Raw genomic sequence first — 19081 nt, forward strand, 5'->3', positions numbered from 1 at the left:
ACAATGATTAGTACTTGCACTTTATAGATCCAGCGTACTACGTTAAAATCCAGCACCTGATTGTCTGCATGGAGTTTACATGTTCTCCATGTGTCTCAGTTATGTTCTTCTGAATCTCCAGTTATCCTCTCTACATTCTCAAAACCATGCAGGCTTGGTTAAATGGTCCCAGTTCAAGTGTAAGTATGCGTGTACGTGAACCCTGTGATATACTGGTACTAGGGGGCTCTGCCCCCTGCTCGCTTCGCTCGCCAACCCCTGGTGTTGGGAAATTACAAAGAGCGTGATGTATGAATGAGATATAGCATAGTGTGAAGGTGTAGATGACGCAGATAGGAAGCAAACAATAAAGTGTTTGGCACAGTGTAAAGGTTTACTGGAAAAATTCTTTGTAAACAACATTAGTAGTAAAGATGGTGTCTTGTCCTTGAATGAGTTTTCCTTGGCATGGAGCATTTATGACCTTAACTTTAACGTCAGATGAACGTCGAAGTTGTGAGAAGGCCACATAAAGTTGTCCATGTACAAAAACGGGCTCAGATAGGTAGATGCCAACCTTGTGCATGGTTTGTCCTTGTGATTTGTTGATGGTCATGGCAAAGGCAGGTTTAATGGGGAATTGTTTCCGTTTAAGTGTAAAAGGTAATTCCAGGTCAGAATTTGTAAGGTCAATTTTAGGAATTAGAACAGTATTGTTAGCATGTGATCCTGTAAGAACTGTTGCTTGAATAACATTGTGTGTTATGGTGTAGACGACTAAACGTGTACCATTGCATAAACCCTGTTTAGTGTTAAGGTTTCTTAATAGCATGAGTATTGTTCCGTTTTTAAGGCTAAGACTGTGTTGTGGTAATCCGGCTGGGTTAATAGTGTTCAAATATGCTAAGGGGAAATTAAGATGGTCATTGTCGTCATCAGAGTCAACTTTGTCAGAGCTTAGAAAGAGGTGTGACTCTCCAGGAAGTAATGAAATGACCTGGTTATTAATGTGATCAACAGTAATATTTTTTGGACATAATATACTTCGTTGTGTTAAAAGGGGCATTTGGTCTAATGAGACCGCTGTTCCAAATATCTCCGTAAGTAAGTCGTCGCAGATGAAGGGTTGAGGAATTGTAATAATATCTGGGTGAAGTCCATCTGTATTGGTGAGTGTACAATGTTCTAGTTGTAATAACCAATTGTTATATTCGGGATCTGGAAATCGCATGTTTTGTACCAAGTGTATCTTTAGAAAGCAATGCCAATTGTTCGCGTAACATTTTTTGTTCCGCGGTTTTAGAAGCGCGCCGAGGTGAATTTTTTTTTTTGATGCGGGTTCGTGTTTGTGGTCCCGTTACTCAAGCCGTCTAGTTTTGTATCCGTGATCGTGAATTGATGACTTGTTTGATCTTTATCGTTAGGAATATGGATAAGTAATAAGTAGGATCGAACTCACTGTTAATATGCGGACTGTTCGTTTCTTCGTATTATCACCAATCAGGTCTCGCGCCTGTATATGTATTGTAGTTCGGTCTCGTGTTGTTTATATGACGTTGTCGCGTATTTTAAGGTGGACTGAATAATAGCTGAGCGCATGGCATGTGGAGCAATAGGTAAGCACTGTCTAAAATCTACTCCTAATAAAAGTACCTTTCCTCCAAAGGGAATATTATTATTCATCAACGCAATGCCAATTGTCCGCGTATTTTAAGGTGGACTGAACAATAGCTGAGCGCATTGTAAGTGGAGTAATAGTTAAGCACTGTCTAAAATCTCCTCCTAATAAAAGTACCTTTCCCGCAAAGGGAATATTATTATTCATCAACGTTTGTAGAAGTTTATCAATGGTGTTGAGTAAGTGACTGGATGCCATTGTACATTCATCTATAATTAATAGTGTGGCAAGACGGATGTCACGTGCATTGTTACTGTGCATTGTCATAGTGGATACCGATGTTTCTGTGATTGGGACCGGTATTTGGAATAAGGAGTGACATGTGTTTTTGGAGCCGAGACATTTTTTCTTCCGCGGTTTCAGAAGCGCTTTGTAGGTGCCGACGTGATTTGTGCATATTTGCGTTCTTGATTTGTTTCAGGGTGCACTGTTCCAATGCGATGTAATATTTGTCCACATACGCGAAAGCAGTATGGGTCATTGCCTTTTGGTGACCTGATATTTACTCCGGTAGATGCAAAATCAAATGAACTATTGTAGGATGTAATGCAGTTCATAAAGTTTTTACTTTCAGGTACTTCGTTAGTTAGAAGCTTCTGTAGATATGCAGGATATGAATGTAAAGGAGGCAGTGTAATTTTACTTTTTTGACAACAACGTGTAAATTCATTACTTGTATTGCCATTTGTTTCTTCATAGAAGTTAAGTGAATGACAATGATTGCAAATGACATTCATTAATCCCAATGAATTTTCATGAAAAGTGGACTTATTATTGAACGCGCTGTCAGCTAACTGGCGCAATCGTTAGTGTGGTTGTGGGTCTGAATCGTCCTTTTTGTGTACGTTTCGCGTGCTATGTCCGTAGTCTGTCCCGTTTCGTGTCCAATGGGCTTTGTGTGGCGCTCGCGGCTTGTTTTTTTTTTTTTGTGTGCTGGGGGCTTGTTGCCTGAGTTTTTATTTCTGTTAGTGGAGGGGGTGTTTGTGTGTCGTGGGGCTGAATCGTCCTTTTTGTGTGCAAACCGTTTCGTGTGCTATGTGTGCCTGCGTGTGACTCCTTTGTTTTTGGTGTCCTAGGGGCGCGTGGCCTCATTTCTTATTTCAGTTACTGGAGGGGGGCTTTGGGTGTCGTGGGTCTTAATCCTCTTCTTTGTGTGTGTCCCGTTTCGTGTGCAATGGCTTCGTGCGTTTACGTTGCATTCCATCCGGCCGGTTTCCGTTGCTTGGGGGGGGGGGGGGGGTTTGTGGGGCGCCTGCGCAGTACGTCTTTTGTGGCCACGGCCCATGGCCGGATGTCCCTGCGTCCATCCGGTTTAGCATTCTCAGTTAGTAATATGGATCCTGTCCATGCCTTTTTCCTGCATTGTGCCTATGATGTCAGGATAGCTCTTGCTGCCTGCTCCCCTGAATTGGATTAAGTAGTTTTGAGAATGGCTATTACTGTTATTAGCAAAACAACTAATTTTCTTTGAGATTACCATGAACGTTTGCCAAAAGCAAAAGATCTTTCTAAAAGAACATTAGACACATCTGAAAAAGAACTTCAGAAAAATATGAATTATTTTCTATATGTTTTATTTCATCTTTACTTGTTTAATATACTTTATCTCCTCCTTGACTGTTCCTTCATTAAAAAATATCATTAAATATGTCATTCCACAGTCCAAATGTTTTTTTTTTTAACTGATTACTGTTATTTACCTGAACATCAATATACTTAATTATTAGTAATACATATAAAGGTTATAAAAGTTTAGTGAAAATGGGTTTTTCATCTTAATCACTTACTTTTCTGTTTTGAAGAATATTGCACATCCATCTACATGTTTCCTTTCTTGTTCAGATACTAATTTGGCACGAGACTTTGGACAAAAGAAGCCATCATACCCACGCTCCTTTAGTGCTGGCAGAAAAAGGGTGAAATATTGCTCTGTCTCAACTTCCTATAACAATTAGCATATAGAGACAATTCAAATCTGTGCCTTCCTTTATGCTCTTAACATACTTATAAAAATTCTGATGACAACTATTACACATACACAAAGCATTATGATTTAATGCTTGTCTCATTAAGCAGATCAATCATAAGCTACTCCTAGTATTCGATTAAAAACTAATAAAAATAAACAAAAAATCAATTTACCTATATCTTAAAAAGTAATAATAAATGGTTAACTTGTATGGTATCTTTTTAGAAAAAGCCATTGTGTAAATTACCCATTAAATATCTCGGGTTAGATATTTGTTAGAACAACAATAAATCATTCAGTTAGAAAATTATTTCCTTGCAACACAAAATCAAGGAAGTAACTTGCAAACACTCCAGCATCACCCCAAGAAATAAAACAGTTTAATGAATTTATATAAAAGGTAGCTGCATGTAAGAAATGAAAGAGAATGTTTATAGACTGGTAATGTGCCATTAAATGACATTTAGGCATAAACCACATCTGTACAGGATTTGTGACATGCCTAAGAAGCTACACAGATAAAACCTTAAGATTGGTAGTGACACAGCCATACCATAAAAGGTTTTAAACTGGTTCTATTTTTGCTTTTGTAAATAATTTTATCTGACCTATTAAATGAATACCTAAATTGTGACAGTTAAAGCAAAAGTAAATAAATCCTAATCACTTCAGAAAAAAGACTTTGGCCATTTTCCACTATAGGAGTAAACTGTATCTACACTTCTCAGACAGATGCATCCTAGGAACAGTTCTGAGTGTTAGATGGCTTTTTCATTTTTCTGTGTTTCTGGGAATACTGTGTGCAGGTGGTGAAGCAGAAGGTATGAATAATTTTGGTGGTGACAAAAGTGGGCTAAAGATAAATTAATTGGTGATAAATTATCTGTAGTTAATTCAATCACCCTTTTATATTCTGAAGAATGCAGCATGATAACTAATATTTTTTAATAAAAAAAGAGCATGTGCAGCCTGACTAGAACACTTTCATTTGTCAGTCACTGCCGAAGCTGCGCTCTCTGTGGCATTGCATATTAATCAAATGCAGCATGTACGATTGGAAATTAGGAAGAGTGATAATGGTAGAAGCCAACTGTGTTTCTTTTGAGAATCAAGTTACATCAGCCACCGGGAGTGCAATTGGGAGATCAAAATCATGCAGTACAAGGAATATAAAAAAATCTCCATTTGCTCCCTGTACGACCATAACTAAATTTATACACATAAGAAAGAATGGAAAATGAACACATTGTGGCAAATAATTACATCATATATGACAAACTTAAAAATGTTCTATAGTTCATTAGCAAAACTCAAATTTTAATACTTAGCCTTTTCCCAGTCTAGTGTTAATCAAGCTAAGTGGCAGAGCTGGAGCAACATACAGCTCAGCTTAGATGTGCTGTTGAAAAATATCTTCAGTCATGCCAGACTTAGATGGTAAAGTGTAAACTTTCCCTTCTGTTCCTAATATTTATCTATTTCATCATGCAAAGTTACACAGTGTTAAAAAGTGTCCTTACCTGAAGACTAATAATGTCAGCATCACAGTTTACAATCTCCTCCATAATTCCCTTCTTCCTATATTCCCAGTTTAAAGCCCAGGATGGGCAGTAACCATAGAGCTGCCTTGTAGCATATTTATCACAAAGTACATTATAGCACATAACTGTGAACAAGGCTGCAAGAAAAAAGAGAATCTAAGTTATTGCACATATTCTGATAATGTAAAGAATTCCTTGTGAAATCTGCAAATTTATAGAAGGAAGTGAGCTTTCCATTTAAACAAAAAGTTGACTGAGTGCGATCAATTCCACAAATCAGATGTCCACCATTGAGGCACGCATTTTTGTGCTCAGTAGTCTCCTAAAAAGGATCCTGGACGAGCTTCACTGCTGCACACACTGATGATATAAATATAAAAATATAATGGCAAACTCCCCCTTGTTTCATTTTCCATCCAACAGTGAAACATTATTTACATCTTCACACGCATGTGACCACCTTTGCACTTCAGGTTGTCACAAATTTAATTTTCTCTTTTGTAGATAAAGTAAAGCTTGCATTCTTTAACACCATGCATATCATCCACAGCAACAACAGACTTTCTTTTTTTAAAGTTGTCTAAATATAGAACTTTCCGTGCCAAAGGTATCTCTTTCTTGCCTACTTTAGATCTAAGATCACTAGCATCAGAACCAGATTCATGTTTACGTCCAACCCAGTATTGAACTGTCACATGCTTGCCACAGGACTTCCAAGTAGTTCTTGGAACTTTTCTTGGGGAACCTATTGAATAAATTCAACTAAACAATATGAAACAGTGAAAAGCAATTGATGATGGTGCATTAAAATGTTATAAAATGTTGTTTTTATGATAGATGTCACCATGGCACTTTGTGCTGTGGTTTTGTGTCATCAAGAGCAGAAAATGCTCCAGTATAAACAACATAATTATGGATACTGCTCTTAATCACTAAAAAGTACAAGTATTACTTTAATATGAGTTTAGCATTCAATTTTAATTAAGAAAATCCTATTTGTTTGAAATTTTGAAAGAAGCAATTTACCTGTTGGGATCATTTGGTCACGTTCTTTTAGTGTGATCCACGGCCTTTGAGGAAGTTGCTCTGGATGGACTACAACAAATAAAATAAATAATAAATAAATAATATGCTTGGTTTTTATACATACCGGCTATTATACAATAAGTTTTATTTGTATTATTAACTACGTACCTGCAAGATTGTCAAGCATGTAATTCAGCAGCTTTCTGGTTCCATCAGGTTCCTGGTAGAGGCTGAGAATATCCTGTGACAAAGGATTGCCTATAAAAATGAGTAAAACACAGAGTTATAAATACAATGCAACTGTATGTGCCATAGTTGTCCCTGCGCCCCCCCCCCCCCCCCCCCCATCACAGAATAGCTCTAGAGAAAAGCTGCAATTGTAAAAATCAGATGAAAAGTTCATACTGACTGCATCTGTGTGCATATATTGCTACAAACAAAGGTTACATTCAAACTGCAGTTAAAAGTGACTTAGTCCTAATTTTTGGCTTATATGGTTTTTATTTTTGACTGTTCAACTTAATTTTGCAAGCAATTCAAATCTGATTTGAATATTTACCGATATCAATAATAAAACTGCAACATGAATCAGACAGATGCAATCTAATAGACAAGAATAAGCACAAGCTATATGCTAACTTCCAACTTCAGATATGTTTTGAGTGGAATCGTCACTGACAACCTGAATATAAAAACCTGTCGTCATGAGAGAGGAGCTAGGACTGGGGAGAGCAAGATGTGGAAGTATTTGATGCAAAAGAGTAATTTGGGAATTTCAGTATATCAAAGGGGCATTTGATTACTTGTGACAACATCTGTCTACAAGACTCACCCAAGAAAAATACACACTCGAGACACAACATTTCAGAAAACACACAACAACTTGGCTGTATTGAGAGGCGTTTTTTTTGCATCTAACATCTCTCTAAAATGATTAAGAATTTATCAAACTGGTACCACTCTATTTAACCCACCAGTATAACAGATAACTTATGGTGAGATGGTGACAGCACAATCATAATCTTACCATGCAGCCTCATATACCATAAACATATAAATTTATGTCTCCTAAATAAACTGACAAGTCTATTCAAAGAAATCGAAGTATGACGAACACAAAAATTTACCCATGACAACTGTTTACTATATCCTTACCAACATACATATGTAAACAATACAACATTACTATCCAATCGATGCATGATCTCAATTTTTTTCTAGCAAGAGACTGACAATTTAGAATTTTTTTTGTGTGCCAGTAGTGAATGTGAAGTGTTATCAATCAAGTCATAGATGGTGGTCAACAACTGAGGGAAATATTTGTAGAGTTTTAATGTAAGTCCATCTGCGAGATGTTTATACTTTCAATTAAATCAGCGTTTAGCAGTACAGTCAAAGCCCAGAGTTGCAATCCTGTTGCCTGTTAATCATTTTATTTTACACATTTCTGTCTCCTATGCTATACCAGTCTGAGATTATTATTCTTATTACCGTATTATTAGTTATGTTGTAGCCTAAAATTTTGTCTTCTTAATGTTAATGACAAGTCAGTGCCTGTGGAAGGAACTACAAAAGAAACAATCAAAGGTTCTATAGGGTGTCTGTACCTTTAAAATGCAGCATCAAAGTGAGTGGTAACCTTTTATAGTATATTCACACCTCGATATAGTAAATCATGACTTAACTGCAGATCTGCTGTCACTCTAAATTAGCACTGTACTAAACAGTCATGTAATATATTTAGGTTTAGGTTTAGGCTTATTTGTCATATATAGGTTAATCAAAAAGCAGTAACTGTTCTTTAATAAATACACCTAACATCAAACAAACCAGTAACAAGACAATAAATTAAAATAAACCAAAGTAAAACGTGATACAAAATGGAAATGTACAATTAAGAGAGGTTGTCTCTATTGTGATGACTTTTTTTTGTTTTTACATTTGAAAAAAAAATCAACTAAAATGAATCTCTAATTTGCAAGTTAAAGGGGTTTCTATCTCTATTTTTTATTAACATTTTACCATTTCTATAAAAAATTTATATGTTCTTAAGTATAGCATAGATGTGCTCGCACAACAAAATGTGAATATTGAAACTTAAAGTAATGATATGTGAAAAATGCTGTACAGGATTGAGGAGGAGAATTACAGCCCTAAACATTAATGCATACGTACCCACTCGTACTGGCCTAGTTTTGACTAGCCAATAAACCTAACATACATATCTTTGTAATCTTGTACTCAGTTTGTGCTTCGAGTCTGATGTCACTTACACGAGTTCTCAGCAATCCTCAAAATGTTTATACACAAAAATGAATCCTTAGACAGAAGATTAGCGGAAGCTGGCTATACTCCCCTCTATTTTACTGTATAGTCAGGTATTTCTTAGATCCCTCTTGCTGATTGAAATCCCTTTGATTTGTACTCAGAATAATGTAGTGGCTACTATTATTTTGTGAACTTGAGACCTAATTTTGTTAAACAGGAAGAATTTAGTTCTGCCATGCACTGCACATAGCTTTCAGAATGTACAATATCATTTGACATAGGAAATAAAAAAAGATTTTATAAACAGTGACAGCATTACTGTATATGCATAAAGCTGTTCACTTTATATTTTATTTCTTTTTCAAAAGCTTTTCACATTAAATAAGTTTGAACCAACCAAAATGTTTGTGTCGACAGGTGGAATTTTTTAAACAAGACACTAATAGCATCAATTATATCAATATATTAATAAAGGACATGCAAGGAATAGAACAATTCAAACCTTTTACCTTTTAAACCCAAGGTTTGCAACTGGAATAGCCGTCCAAGTTCATAAGGCAAAACCCGTAAAAGATTGTTATTTAAATGCAATTCCCTGCAAATGAAACAAAAATTATAATGCAGTTAGTGAGTGGATAATCCCAAAATCTTTTTTATATTCAATAATAGTTTTTTTATTCATGTTAATCCTGTGTAAGAGCTACTCCATATTGCACATCTTACTAAGAATTTTTGCATGCACTAGCATTAGAAAGCAAATGAAATGAAGACAAAGAATAATAAAAACATTGTAATGAAACCTTCAAATAAAGTGCGTAATATATCATAAAAACTATATCATATTCCTAAAGGAAAAGGCAACTAGGCAAAACTACATTTTGGAATAAAATCAACAGTAAATTTGCAAACATAGCCACAGCAAACTGATCTAAGGTTTTCACAAGACTAAGGACAATCAATAATTTAACCCTCATGAATGTTATAATTATATCTAAGAGCCCCTTACTCAGAACAGGAATACCAGGGCCTACCCCTGGAGTTTGGCTTAGGTGTAGTGTTTGCCAGTAAGCTCAGTTAGACTCAGTCTGAAAAAGCTGCATGGAGCTGCTACAATGATCATCGCCCATAAGATGAAAGGTGAGGGCCTGGTACAATGCCAGTTGGGTAACAGGCAAGAGTAGGACAAGCACTTACATATTAGACCTTTGCAATGGAAACTGGTTCTTGGGGTATGGAATTTTACCTTTCTGACAGGGAACAATTCTTGATTAAGTATGGTAAACTTTTAACTGTTGTTTGCTTGGATGAGCCATTCTGTCAATTTTGAATTATGGTTCATAATTTTAAACTGTGGTCATTAGAGTATGTTCCAGTTACTTAGCGATCCTACTTCTCAGCCTCTCTAGGAAACACTATGTGGGATATTGGAAAAAATCTCCATCCAGTACTCAGCTAAACTTCAACAGGAGTGGAATTTGTGATGGCTGTGGAACAGTGGACCAACTTTTTGTCAACGCATAGATACCTGAGTGGATTTTGACAGTCCTACATAGAAGTACATTGTTGCAATGTACCTTGCGGCATCTTCTCTCAAATGCCACACGAGTAAGGGGTTCTAGGACTGATGTAGCATTCCATTAAGTCCCTTTATTTGCACTGCAAGAGTTGTGTTTACAAACAAGGTATTAAGTCAAGACCTTTCAAAGTGTAAGCTTTCAATTCGTATGTTTTTCTTGAACATAACATCAAGTCACAGTTAAGGTTTGGAATTCTGAAGGTGCTAATTCTGAAAAATAGCATCATGTTCTCTGTAGGTAAGTGGTAAGCAGCTCTCCCAGGTACTTCAGGGTCTTGTTAACAAGTGAAAGGAGTCGTGATTGTGGTACAAGACACAGCCACTAGCCAGGTTCAGGATACACAGAAGGCATTGTATCTTTCGACAGCACTACAAGCATCTAAGGTATACCCCAAGAAAGTCTGCAGAAATTTGCTCACAACAGGAAGGCCTGGTCTACTTTGACAGTTACCAAGAAAAGAGAAAAGAAAATTATGATGAAAATGATGGTACTTTTAAAACAAAAATAACAATGGTAGACTCAGCCAAAGAAAATCACTTGTACAGCATTCATAGTCTAGTATTTTAAAAAGGGAATCAAACAAGATAAAAGTTACCTTCCCTTTTCTCTCATGCCACATACCTGAGTGAGACCATGTTTCCAAGCTCTGCTGGCAAACTGCGTAATTTATTGGACGACAAATTCAGGTAAACCAAGTTTTGTAGCTTGGCAATGTCCGCTGGAATGCGAGTAAGGTTGTTATCATTAAGATGTAGTGCAGTTAAATGTGTCAGCGTCCATAATGACATGCTCAAGCTTCTAACCCGACCTGTTAAGATTAAAGTTACATATGCATTAGTATTTGGATTAGTGAGAGGTGTTCAACAGCATTACGTTTGTATATGTAAATACTTTGTACAGACTTATATTCCGTCTTCAACATCAAATTCTTTAGGTATGTTCTATGCTTTACAAAGCACATTACTTTGATGTTCGCTATAGAAAGGCAATACATAATTGTTTTTTTTTTCCTCTAAATCATATTTTAGAAAAGAAATGCTATACAGTAAACCTCGATTATCCGTCAGGGGTCGGGACCAATGCTGTGACAGATAACAGAAAAGACGGATAACAGAACAGCTACTTTAAAAATGATATACTGAAGATTATCGAATAGTCGTATTTATTTACAAAACAAAATATAGTATTAACAAAATGAATTAATCCATATAATATTGTAATGACCAGCTTAATAAGGAAACATAACTCAGATGAACTAGTTTTCTATGTTTTACTTGGAGTCCTTGTTCTGTAACAAATGGTGCAATATCTTTACTCCGTTATCTGGGTTACAGAGCACACCTCCAAAACAACAAAAGAATGTTTTCCCCACCAATCAGTTTATCTCCTGCCACTCACATTCCTTTTTTCTCTACACAGCAAACACTCCTGCTTATTGCCTCCTAACTCTCTACTCAAAACTTCCTTCCGCAGCACCTTCCTTTTTCTCCTAACTTCTCCTGTCACTCTTCTCCTAAGAGGTGTGTCAGCCCCTTACACAACAGAAGCCCTTCACCCAGTCCCATCACTTACTGCATTCATTACACATTTCTGCTCCCCAACAGCACATCACAAGCCAACTGCATGTCACAACATATTAACAAAACATAATAAAACAGAATTTAAAAAGGAAATTACAATACAGGAGAACATTAATATTAATAGAGAATAACATTACTGACAGTGGTTTCCATTTTCAATATGTTTTTCAATCTTGTCGGTATCATGCTTTAATATCGTTAACTGTTTTTCTTCCTACTCCATAAATTGAAGCAGTACTTGCAGCATTTTTGTCATTTTGTAAACTATTAATTTCAGTTTTTTGTGGCAATTAAAACACCACATGCTTACGTTTATCGGCCATAACAATGTATAGTAGATTAATTATAACAAAAGAGAAAAGCTGTGATATGCTATTAAAACTGACAGTACATAACTGACACTGATTTCAAAATGTACCGTGACGTGGCGCCGGGGAAGAACACTACGCACTAGCACAACTGAGAGTTGTTCCAATGTGCACAGCTCGCAGCGTACCACATGGCAGTAGTAGTACAGTAATCAGTAGGCGCTGGTATGCACACTTTTTTTTTTTGGCCCTGATAGTTAATTCAGTGACGGATAATCAAGGTTTTACTGTTTTAAATACTACTACATCAATTTAAAGTTCTAAATTTTAAATGGCTAATGGAAACATATCTCAATAAAAAGTGCAGATAAAATAGCATTTTATATTTGCATGATAAGGCCTAACCAATGAAGGATTAAGCACACACTAATAGTCAACCCATCCTGTACATATAGGGATACATCAATAAAATCACAGATATCAGCACAGTCGTCTTAAAGAGCAACATAATGTATTAAAACAAATGTATGAACCAAAAGTTACAGCTTATTTTATGTTTCAGGTGCAGGTATAAACTTGACAACTGTCTTAATAGTGTCTAACTCATCAAGCTTTACACAATTAAAACTCACATGTAGATGTATTTATCTAAATAAATAAGGTTAGAAATGTTATAATAGATCTTACCAGCCTGCACTTTTCATATAATTTCAAAAGGGAAACATGTTAGAAACTTTTAACAGGAAACAACACACAATTCCACCAGTATCTGAACCTTTAAAATAATTACATATAGTGTAAAAAAAAAAAAACAAAATCCAGGGACCCATTTAAAATTAACAAGAATGTAAACAATATTAAGAAATAAAAAGATAGAAATAAAAGGAAAAAGGTAAATAAACTGCTTTATATTACTAATATTGACATGTTTCTGAGTAAAATGCATACATATGTGTTTCTTCCAAAATAAGCTTTTTAACAGTTATTTTTAAAAATTGTATTGAATACTGATGTCAGTGTCTGTTACATTTTTTCATAAATACAAAATGTTTCTGTTCTTAATGTTTTTTTTTTTGTTTTTTTTTAATAAGTGGGTTTTAATAGTTCTTTCTAACATGTGTTTCCATTAACATGCAATTTGGCTTTAATTATGCTGGTATTTCCCTGGAAGTTTATTAAGACTTCTTACCAAATGACCTGATATACCCAAAAGAATAATTATTGTAAAAAAAAAAAAAAAAAAAAAAAAAATTTATTTTTTTTAGAAAGTGGGTATCTACACTAATATATATTGAATTTCTTTGAAATTGAGTCCCAATGAAAGCTAGTTAAGGAATTGAAAAATAACATAAAAAGGATGAAAGGAGGTGAAAGAGTTTCAGCTGCAATTTAAAGGCACTAATTACCTACATTGATTGTGGTCTTCAGATCTTAAAGACTTAAAATTTACACAATTTATGTGGAAAATTAACGAAAAATAAAATATGTATTTTCTGTTGGAAATAAACAGTTTTATATCAGTCAGTGTATTCCATCTATGGTTGCAGCTTCTGATTGTGCTGGTTTAACACCTGGCAGTACTTGGGGCAAAGCTGGAACCAGCCTTGGACTGGGCAATAGTTCAATGCACACAACTACATCTGCCCACTCACTCGCTTGCTCACTCACTATAGGTGAATTTAAAGTCAGTAATTAACCTAACCCACCTAATGCTGACTTTGGGACATGTGAGGAAAAACTAAGAACCCAGAGAAAATCCCTCACAGACATTGGGAACACGGACAGTGACCAAGCTGGGATTTAAACCCAGGACTTGTGACTTTACCACTGTTGCATCATGGAGATTTCACACATGAAAATTAGTTAAACCTAAGTGTTAACTGGATCTGAATTTTCTTTCATGCGTTGCCACACAACTGTAAAATAAAACAGAGCATTCATATAAATGAGATAATCTTAAATCAATGACTGTCTGATTAAAACAAATTCTAGTCTCTCACTTCCAATTAATAAAATAAATGGACAGTACAGCATCCTCAACCACAGTCCTGGTTAATGTTGCGGTGTCTTTTTTTAATAAAATAAACAGTAAATAAGTAGTACAAAATTTTCATGTAGCACAGTGTCAAATGAGGTCTATTAAAACTGCAAGTAGATTAAGAATATCTTATTATTTACAAAATAAAAAAACAACATTTAGTGTTTAAATCTATGATGGAAGGCAGAGATGGGCTAGCATTCTGGCTGTGACGGATTACCAGGTACCTGACCGGGAGGCCCTCATAATGGATGAGGAACGTTAGTGTACAGGTGTCCTGACCACAGTAGCTGACATTCCTTTCCCGGCTGGGATGACTTATTGGTAGGACAGAGAGCAACACCCTCTCAGGTCTGTATGTCCCCCTCATACACCAGGTAGTAGCATCACTCTGGTGGGACCCCCGAATGTTCACTGCAATGCTGGATTCCTTGGGTGATGCCATGGTAAGCTGCAAAGACAGGACATCCCTATTTTGTTTGGGCTCTGCCTGACCTTGAAGTGCTTCACGTGTGCAATGTTGTGGCACTAGACATACTCCCAAGGTCCTCCATAAAAGAGCCTCTTTACCTCAACTAGGTGGGTTGAGCATCAGGAGAGGACGAAGATGACAATGCTTGTCTGGGGATTATTAGAGGAGGAAAGGAGAAGACGACAATGGTGGTTGAAAAGCCTCTTAAAAAGGTATAAACTATGCCTTTTCATCCTTGAGACCTGTGTCTGTGTATTTGTCTTGTGTTTCGTGTTCCAAGATGCCCCCTAGTTGCTACAAATTCTTAATTTTTTGGAAGAAAAATTAATTGATTTGGCCTTTAAAGTCAATGTGAAAAAGAAGAATTCTTCAGATAACAGCTGATCTGAGTATCTGCCTAAAATGCTTTCCTTTAAGCAAATACTGTATTTAAAAATGGTTTTGCAAAATACATTCTCTGTTACATAAATACATACAATAATGCATATGAGCAATCAAACAATTAATTAGAATAAAAGACTTCATTATAAAAATAATTATAAATGCTACGAATTTCTAAAGTGTAATGGGCTATACTGACCGGAGATTTCCAATTCTGCCCAATGTGACTTCTTTCCATTAGCTGCCTCTTCTGCTGACATGATGGTATATAATCTTCTAGGATCTGGGGGATCATATTTTTCCTTTGGCATCCCTATTAGCCTAAAAAATAATTAATACATACATGAATCAATCAATTATTTGTTTTTAAAAGGGTTCTTTATCACCAGGTATATATTTGAGTACTACAGTAAAAACAATAAAAATCTTTCTTTGGAAATCTCATTTAAAAGGATTATTGATAGTGTACTTTCAAATTAGAAAGACTTGTAAAAACAGATGGTACTTTATTTGTACCAATGGGACAATTAGCTTTTAGAGAAGCTCAAAATGGAGAAATATTATAACAAACAACGGTAACTCCCCTCAAACACACAAAAAAGAAGAAAAAACATCCGACTTGGCTAAACATAACAGAACAGTCACAGTATGGCATTATAAAGTGCTGCTGTAGGTATGAAGAAATCCCAGTAACGCTTCTTGACGCATTTCTGCTGAATAATTCATCAGCTAAAAGTACTTAATGACAGTGTGTTAGAGAGGGGATGTGTAGCATTACTGATAATGGCCATCACTTTTGTATTCATTCTCTCCTTCACTGCTGCCTTCGGGGGGCTGAAAATATTTCCCATAACCGAGCCTACCTTCTTAATTAGCTTGTTGAATTGGTGGGCCTTTCCTCAAGTGATGTTTCCGGCCCAGCATACCATGGCATAAAAAAATAAATAAATCGCATTGGTTTCAGAGTTATAGAATATATAAAGGATGTCATTACCCCCATTAAAGGAGTGTAGTCTCCTTTAAAAAGTTTGCTCTGCCCTTTCTTATATAGGTAATCTGTGTTACGAGACCAGGCACCAAAGCATTTGCAACAATGCACCACCTCCACAGTAGTAACCTGGCATAGAGGCTCTTTGGGGTGGCAAAAGTGAATAACCAGTTCCTTGGTTTTGATGATGTTGAGTCACAGACAATTATTTTGGCACCAAGAAAAGAAAGTTCTTCACTTGACTCCTGTACTCTCAACCCTCTTTATCAATACATCCCACTAATGCAGAATCATTTGAGAATTTCTGCAAGTTACTTGACCTGGTGTTATATTTATAGTCGGAGATGTACAAAGTGAAGAAAAAGGAGACGGGGATGTTTGGATGGCCCTGGAGAAATCCCCATTTTACAACAAGACTCATATACCGTAGTTCAGGATCAGCCTCTCAAAGGTTATCATGATGTGAGATGTAAGGGCAACTAGTCTGTAGTCATTAGGTGAAAAGGCGCCTGACCTCTTTGGAACTGAAACAATACAGAATGTTTTCCACAGCAGCAGATGCCACAAAGTGGGTCAGCAAAGGCTCAAAGAACTCTAGAAACAACTCTATCTGGTCCCACGGCTTTTCCTGTTTGTAGCCTCCACAGCTGTCTCCTAACTTGGCCATCAGTTATGGACAGCCCATACTGGTGCTGGAGTAATCACTGACCATACCAGCTAAAGGGGTAGGAGGAAAATACATACAGGGAGTATCTGTTGAAGCAGTAGAGATGGTGTGGCAGTACTGTGATGTTTTTTGACGTTTGCAGTACATTCAGTACCATTCATCAATGGCAGTTAAGAGGTAAGCTTAGGCATATGCAGATATATGAAGCTATGGTGTCCTGAATAAGGAAGACATCTAATTTTATTAACTGAACATTAATCAAAACTTTTAAAAAGTTAAAAAATAGGTCAAAAGCAGAAAAAAAGGGAGAGAGAAAACAGAGCTTCTGTAAAAGGCTGCTGAAATGTAGTATAGTATATAAACACTTAAATAACAAACAGTTATAAAGGTAAGGATGAAAGCTTGTGAAACTATTTTTATACATATTTAATGATTTATATATAACAATAATAATTACATTTTTTTAAAGAAAGAAAAATGAAGAGACAAATCTAAAGATATCTGAGGTCTGTCATTAAATTAACGAGGCAGATATTAATTTTATTCTAATAGTTATTAAATGTTAACCCTGTCTTTAAAGTAGCATCCGGAGTTATTTCAGAGGCAACACAATGCCAGTAGATTTCTTGGGCATTTTATTCTGTGACATCCATCCAAACACTGGTTCACGCAAAATCAGAGAGTGAAACAGTGCTTAATGTTTTTGCATTTCTTTTCTGAATGGGTCAATGATCATGATTACTGTGATACAAATAATGAAGAAATCTTGCTATATCTAACTGTAGTTAAACTATAAGCTTGAAGGCTGGGGGCAGCTGCTATAAACTTCTAGGTTATGGGGGTAGTATTGCTAAAACACATTTTAACAGAAATCTCTGTTTCATTAACTTCATGACAGGCCTTTTATCTCTTCTGTATAAATCATCATATAAATTGATGCAATAAATGTTATTACATACCAGGCCATGCACAGCATTAGCAAGAAGTGCAATTTTCTGGCATCTTACAAGACAAAGAATAATGCCAAAACTTGAAAATATGTCTGAATAGGGATATTTACTGTTGTTAAACATATGCACATCAAGAGGAGAACACAAAGCATCACACAATCACAAATAAGAATTCACTGTACTGTGTACATGTGACAGTAATAAACCTATACAAACTAAAACCTATTTCCCCTCTTTGTCTGACTTCATGGATTATGCCCTGCCTCATAAGTGGGGTAGTTTTCCCATTTTCCATCATTAAGCAGACATCTTTCTCTTTTTCTCCCTCCAAATACCCCACCACGTACACACAAACAAACACATGCACAATTCTTCCTACCAGTGAGCACTCTCCCCTATAATCTAGATTCAATTCTTTCCTTATTAGAGTTAGCCTTTAAACACAATTCCAAGTACTAGAATCACTTAAGGTTAGGAGCAACTCTCTCTGGCTCACACAGACATTAACCTATACCCCCTCTAGCAGGACCTGCTTTCCCGGCAGCACTAAGTAAGGTCAATATAGCTGCTGTCAACTTCTGTCTTTAATAGTAGAGTTTCATCTCTCCTAATTTGGTCCCATCTGCCAGTTTGAAGTGTTGGCTTTCTGAGAATTTTTCACAACTTTATTCTTAAAGGGTCAATTTCATGCCCCCTTTTCTAGGTAGGAACCAAATTCTGTCTCCTACCAGGTAGGAGATCATCTGAACACTTGCCCAGCCTTAGGTTACACTCTTCATTTCCAAAGAGTAAAACACCTATAGTACCTGCTCTACCTTCTGTGCTCCATTGAGAGCGCATCCTTGAGCTGAATGGTTTTATGTTCCATTTCTCTGGTGCTTCTGGAGGGTTTAACTTGCAGAGCCCCTCTAGTTTGTCTTAGCAGGACACCCCTTCACACAAGGTTTTAAGATTTTCTAAAACAGATTTTGAAAGAGGTCTGTCATTTCTTGCACTACTTTCTTCCAAAAATTGAGTAGGCTAAAACAAGTAAGTGAAAAAAAATGAATGAATTGTATATACAATATCACAAACTATAAAATGTAGACACTAAGTATTCCCTATGTATTATATGTGCAAACCCTTTTCCAGGAAAGGGAGATCTGTGATGTTAATTCACGTGAACAAAAGTACAAAGAAAAGATTTTCAGTAGTTTTACTGACCATCTTAATTGAATTTTGTAAATATACACAAATTTAGAATTTGATGGCTTCAACACACTCAATAAAAGTTGGGACAGAGTTAAAATAAACATATTATTCATGTAACACCAGTTTGGAAGATTCTACATTAAGCGGGCTAATTGGTAGCAAGTGAGGTATCATGATTGGGTATAAAAGCAGCATAAATCAATGGCTCAGACTTTGCAAGCAAGGATGCATCGTGGCTCACCCCTTTAAATTCAAAAAGAACATTTCTTAAAGCAAAATTGCAGAGAATGTAGGTCTTTCAATATCTACAGTACATAATATAATGAAAAGACTCAGAGAATTCAGAGACATCTCAGTGCGTAAAGGACAACATCAGAAACCACTGCTGAATGGGAGTGATCTTCAAGCCCTGAGGTGGCACTGCCTAAGAATCATCATGCTACTATGACAAATATAGCTACCTGGGCT

The 19081-nt window shown here is 36.1% G+C and overlaps 1 protein-coding gene across 3 annotated transcripts in view; it reads right to left on the reverse strand.

Moving 5' to 3' along the window:
- cnot6l (CCR4-NOT transcription complex, subunit 6-like) overlaps positions 1 to 19081 on the reverse strand; it is a 56977-nt gene that overhangs the window by 10394 nt on the left and 27502 nt on the right. For 2 of the 3 annotated variants that reach the window (XM_028805591.2, XM_051929549.1), the window contains 7 exons: positions 15017 to 15138; positions 10660 to 10846; positions 8971 to 9056; positions 6362 to 6451; positions 6194 to 6262; positions 5147 to 5304; positions 3445 to 3599 (listed from right to left, as the gene is read on the reverse strand). In XM_028805591.2, coding sequence (XP_028661424.1) covers positions 3445 to 3599; positions 5147 to 5304; positions 6194 to 6262; positions 6362 to 6451; positions 8971 to 9056; positions 10660 to 10846; positions 15017 to 15128 — 857 coding nt within the window. In that variant the 5' untranslated portion in view covers positions 15129 to 15138. Of the gene's footprint in view, positions 1 to 3444; positions 3600 to 5146; positions 5305 to 6193; positions 6263 to 6361; positions 6452 to 8970; positions 9057 to 10659; positions 10847 to 15016; positions 15139 to 18228; positions 18379 to 19081 lie in introns of all 3 variants that reach the window. The other variant, XM_028805593.2, reaches the window with a different exon arrangement.

This window comes from Erpetoichthys calabaricus, chromosome 7 (assembly GCF_900747795.2).
Source record: "Erpetoichthys calabaricus chromosome 7, fErpCal1.3, whole genome shotgun sequence".
NCBI classification, from domain to species: domain Eukaryota; kingdom Metazoa; phylum Chordata; class Cladistia; order Polypteriformes; family Polypteridae; genus Erpetoichthys; species Erpetoichthys calabaricus.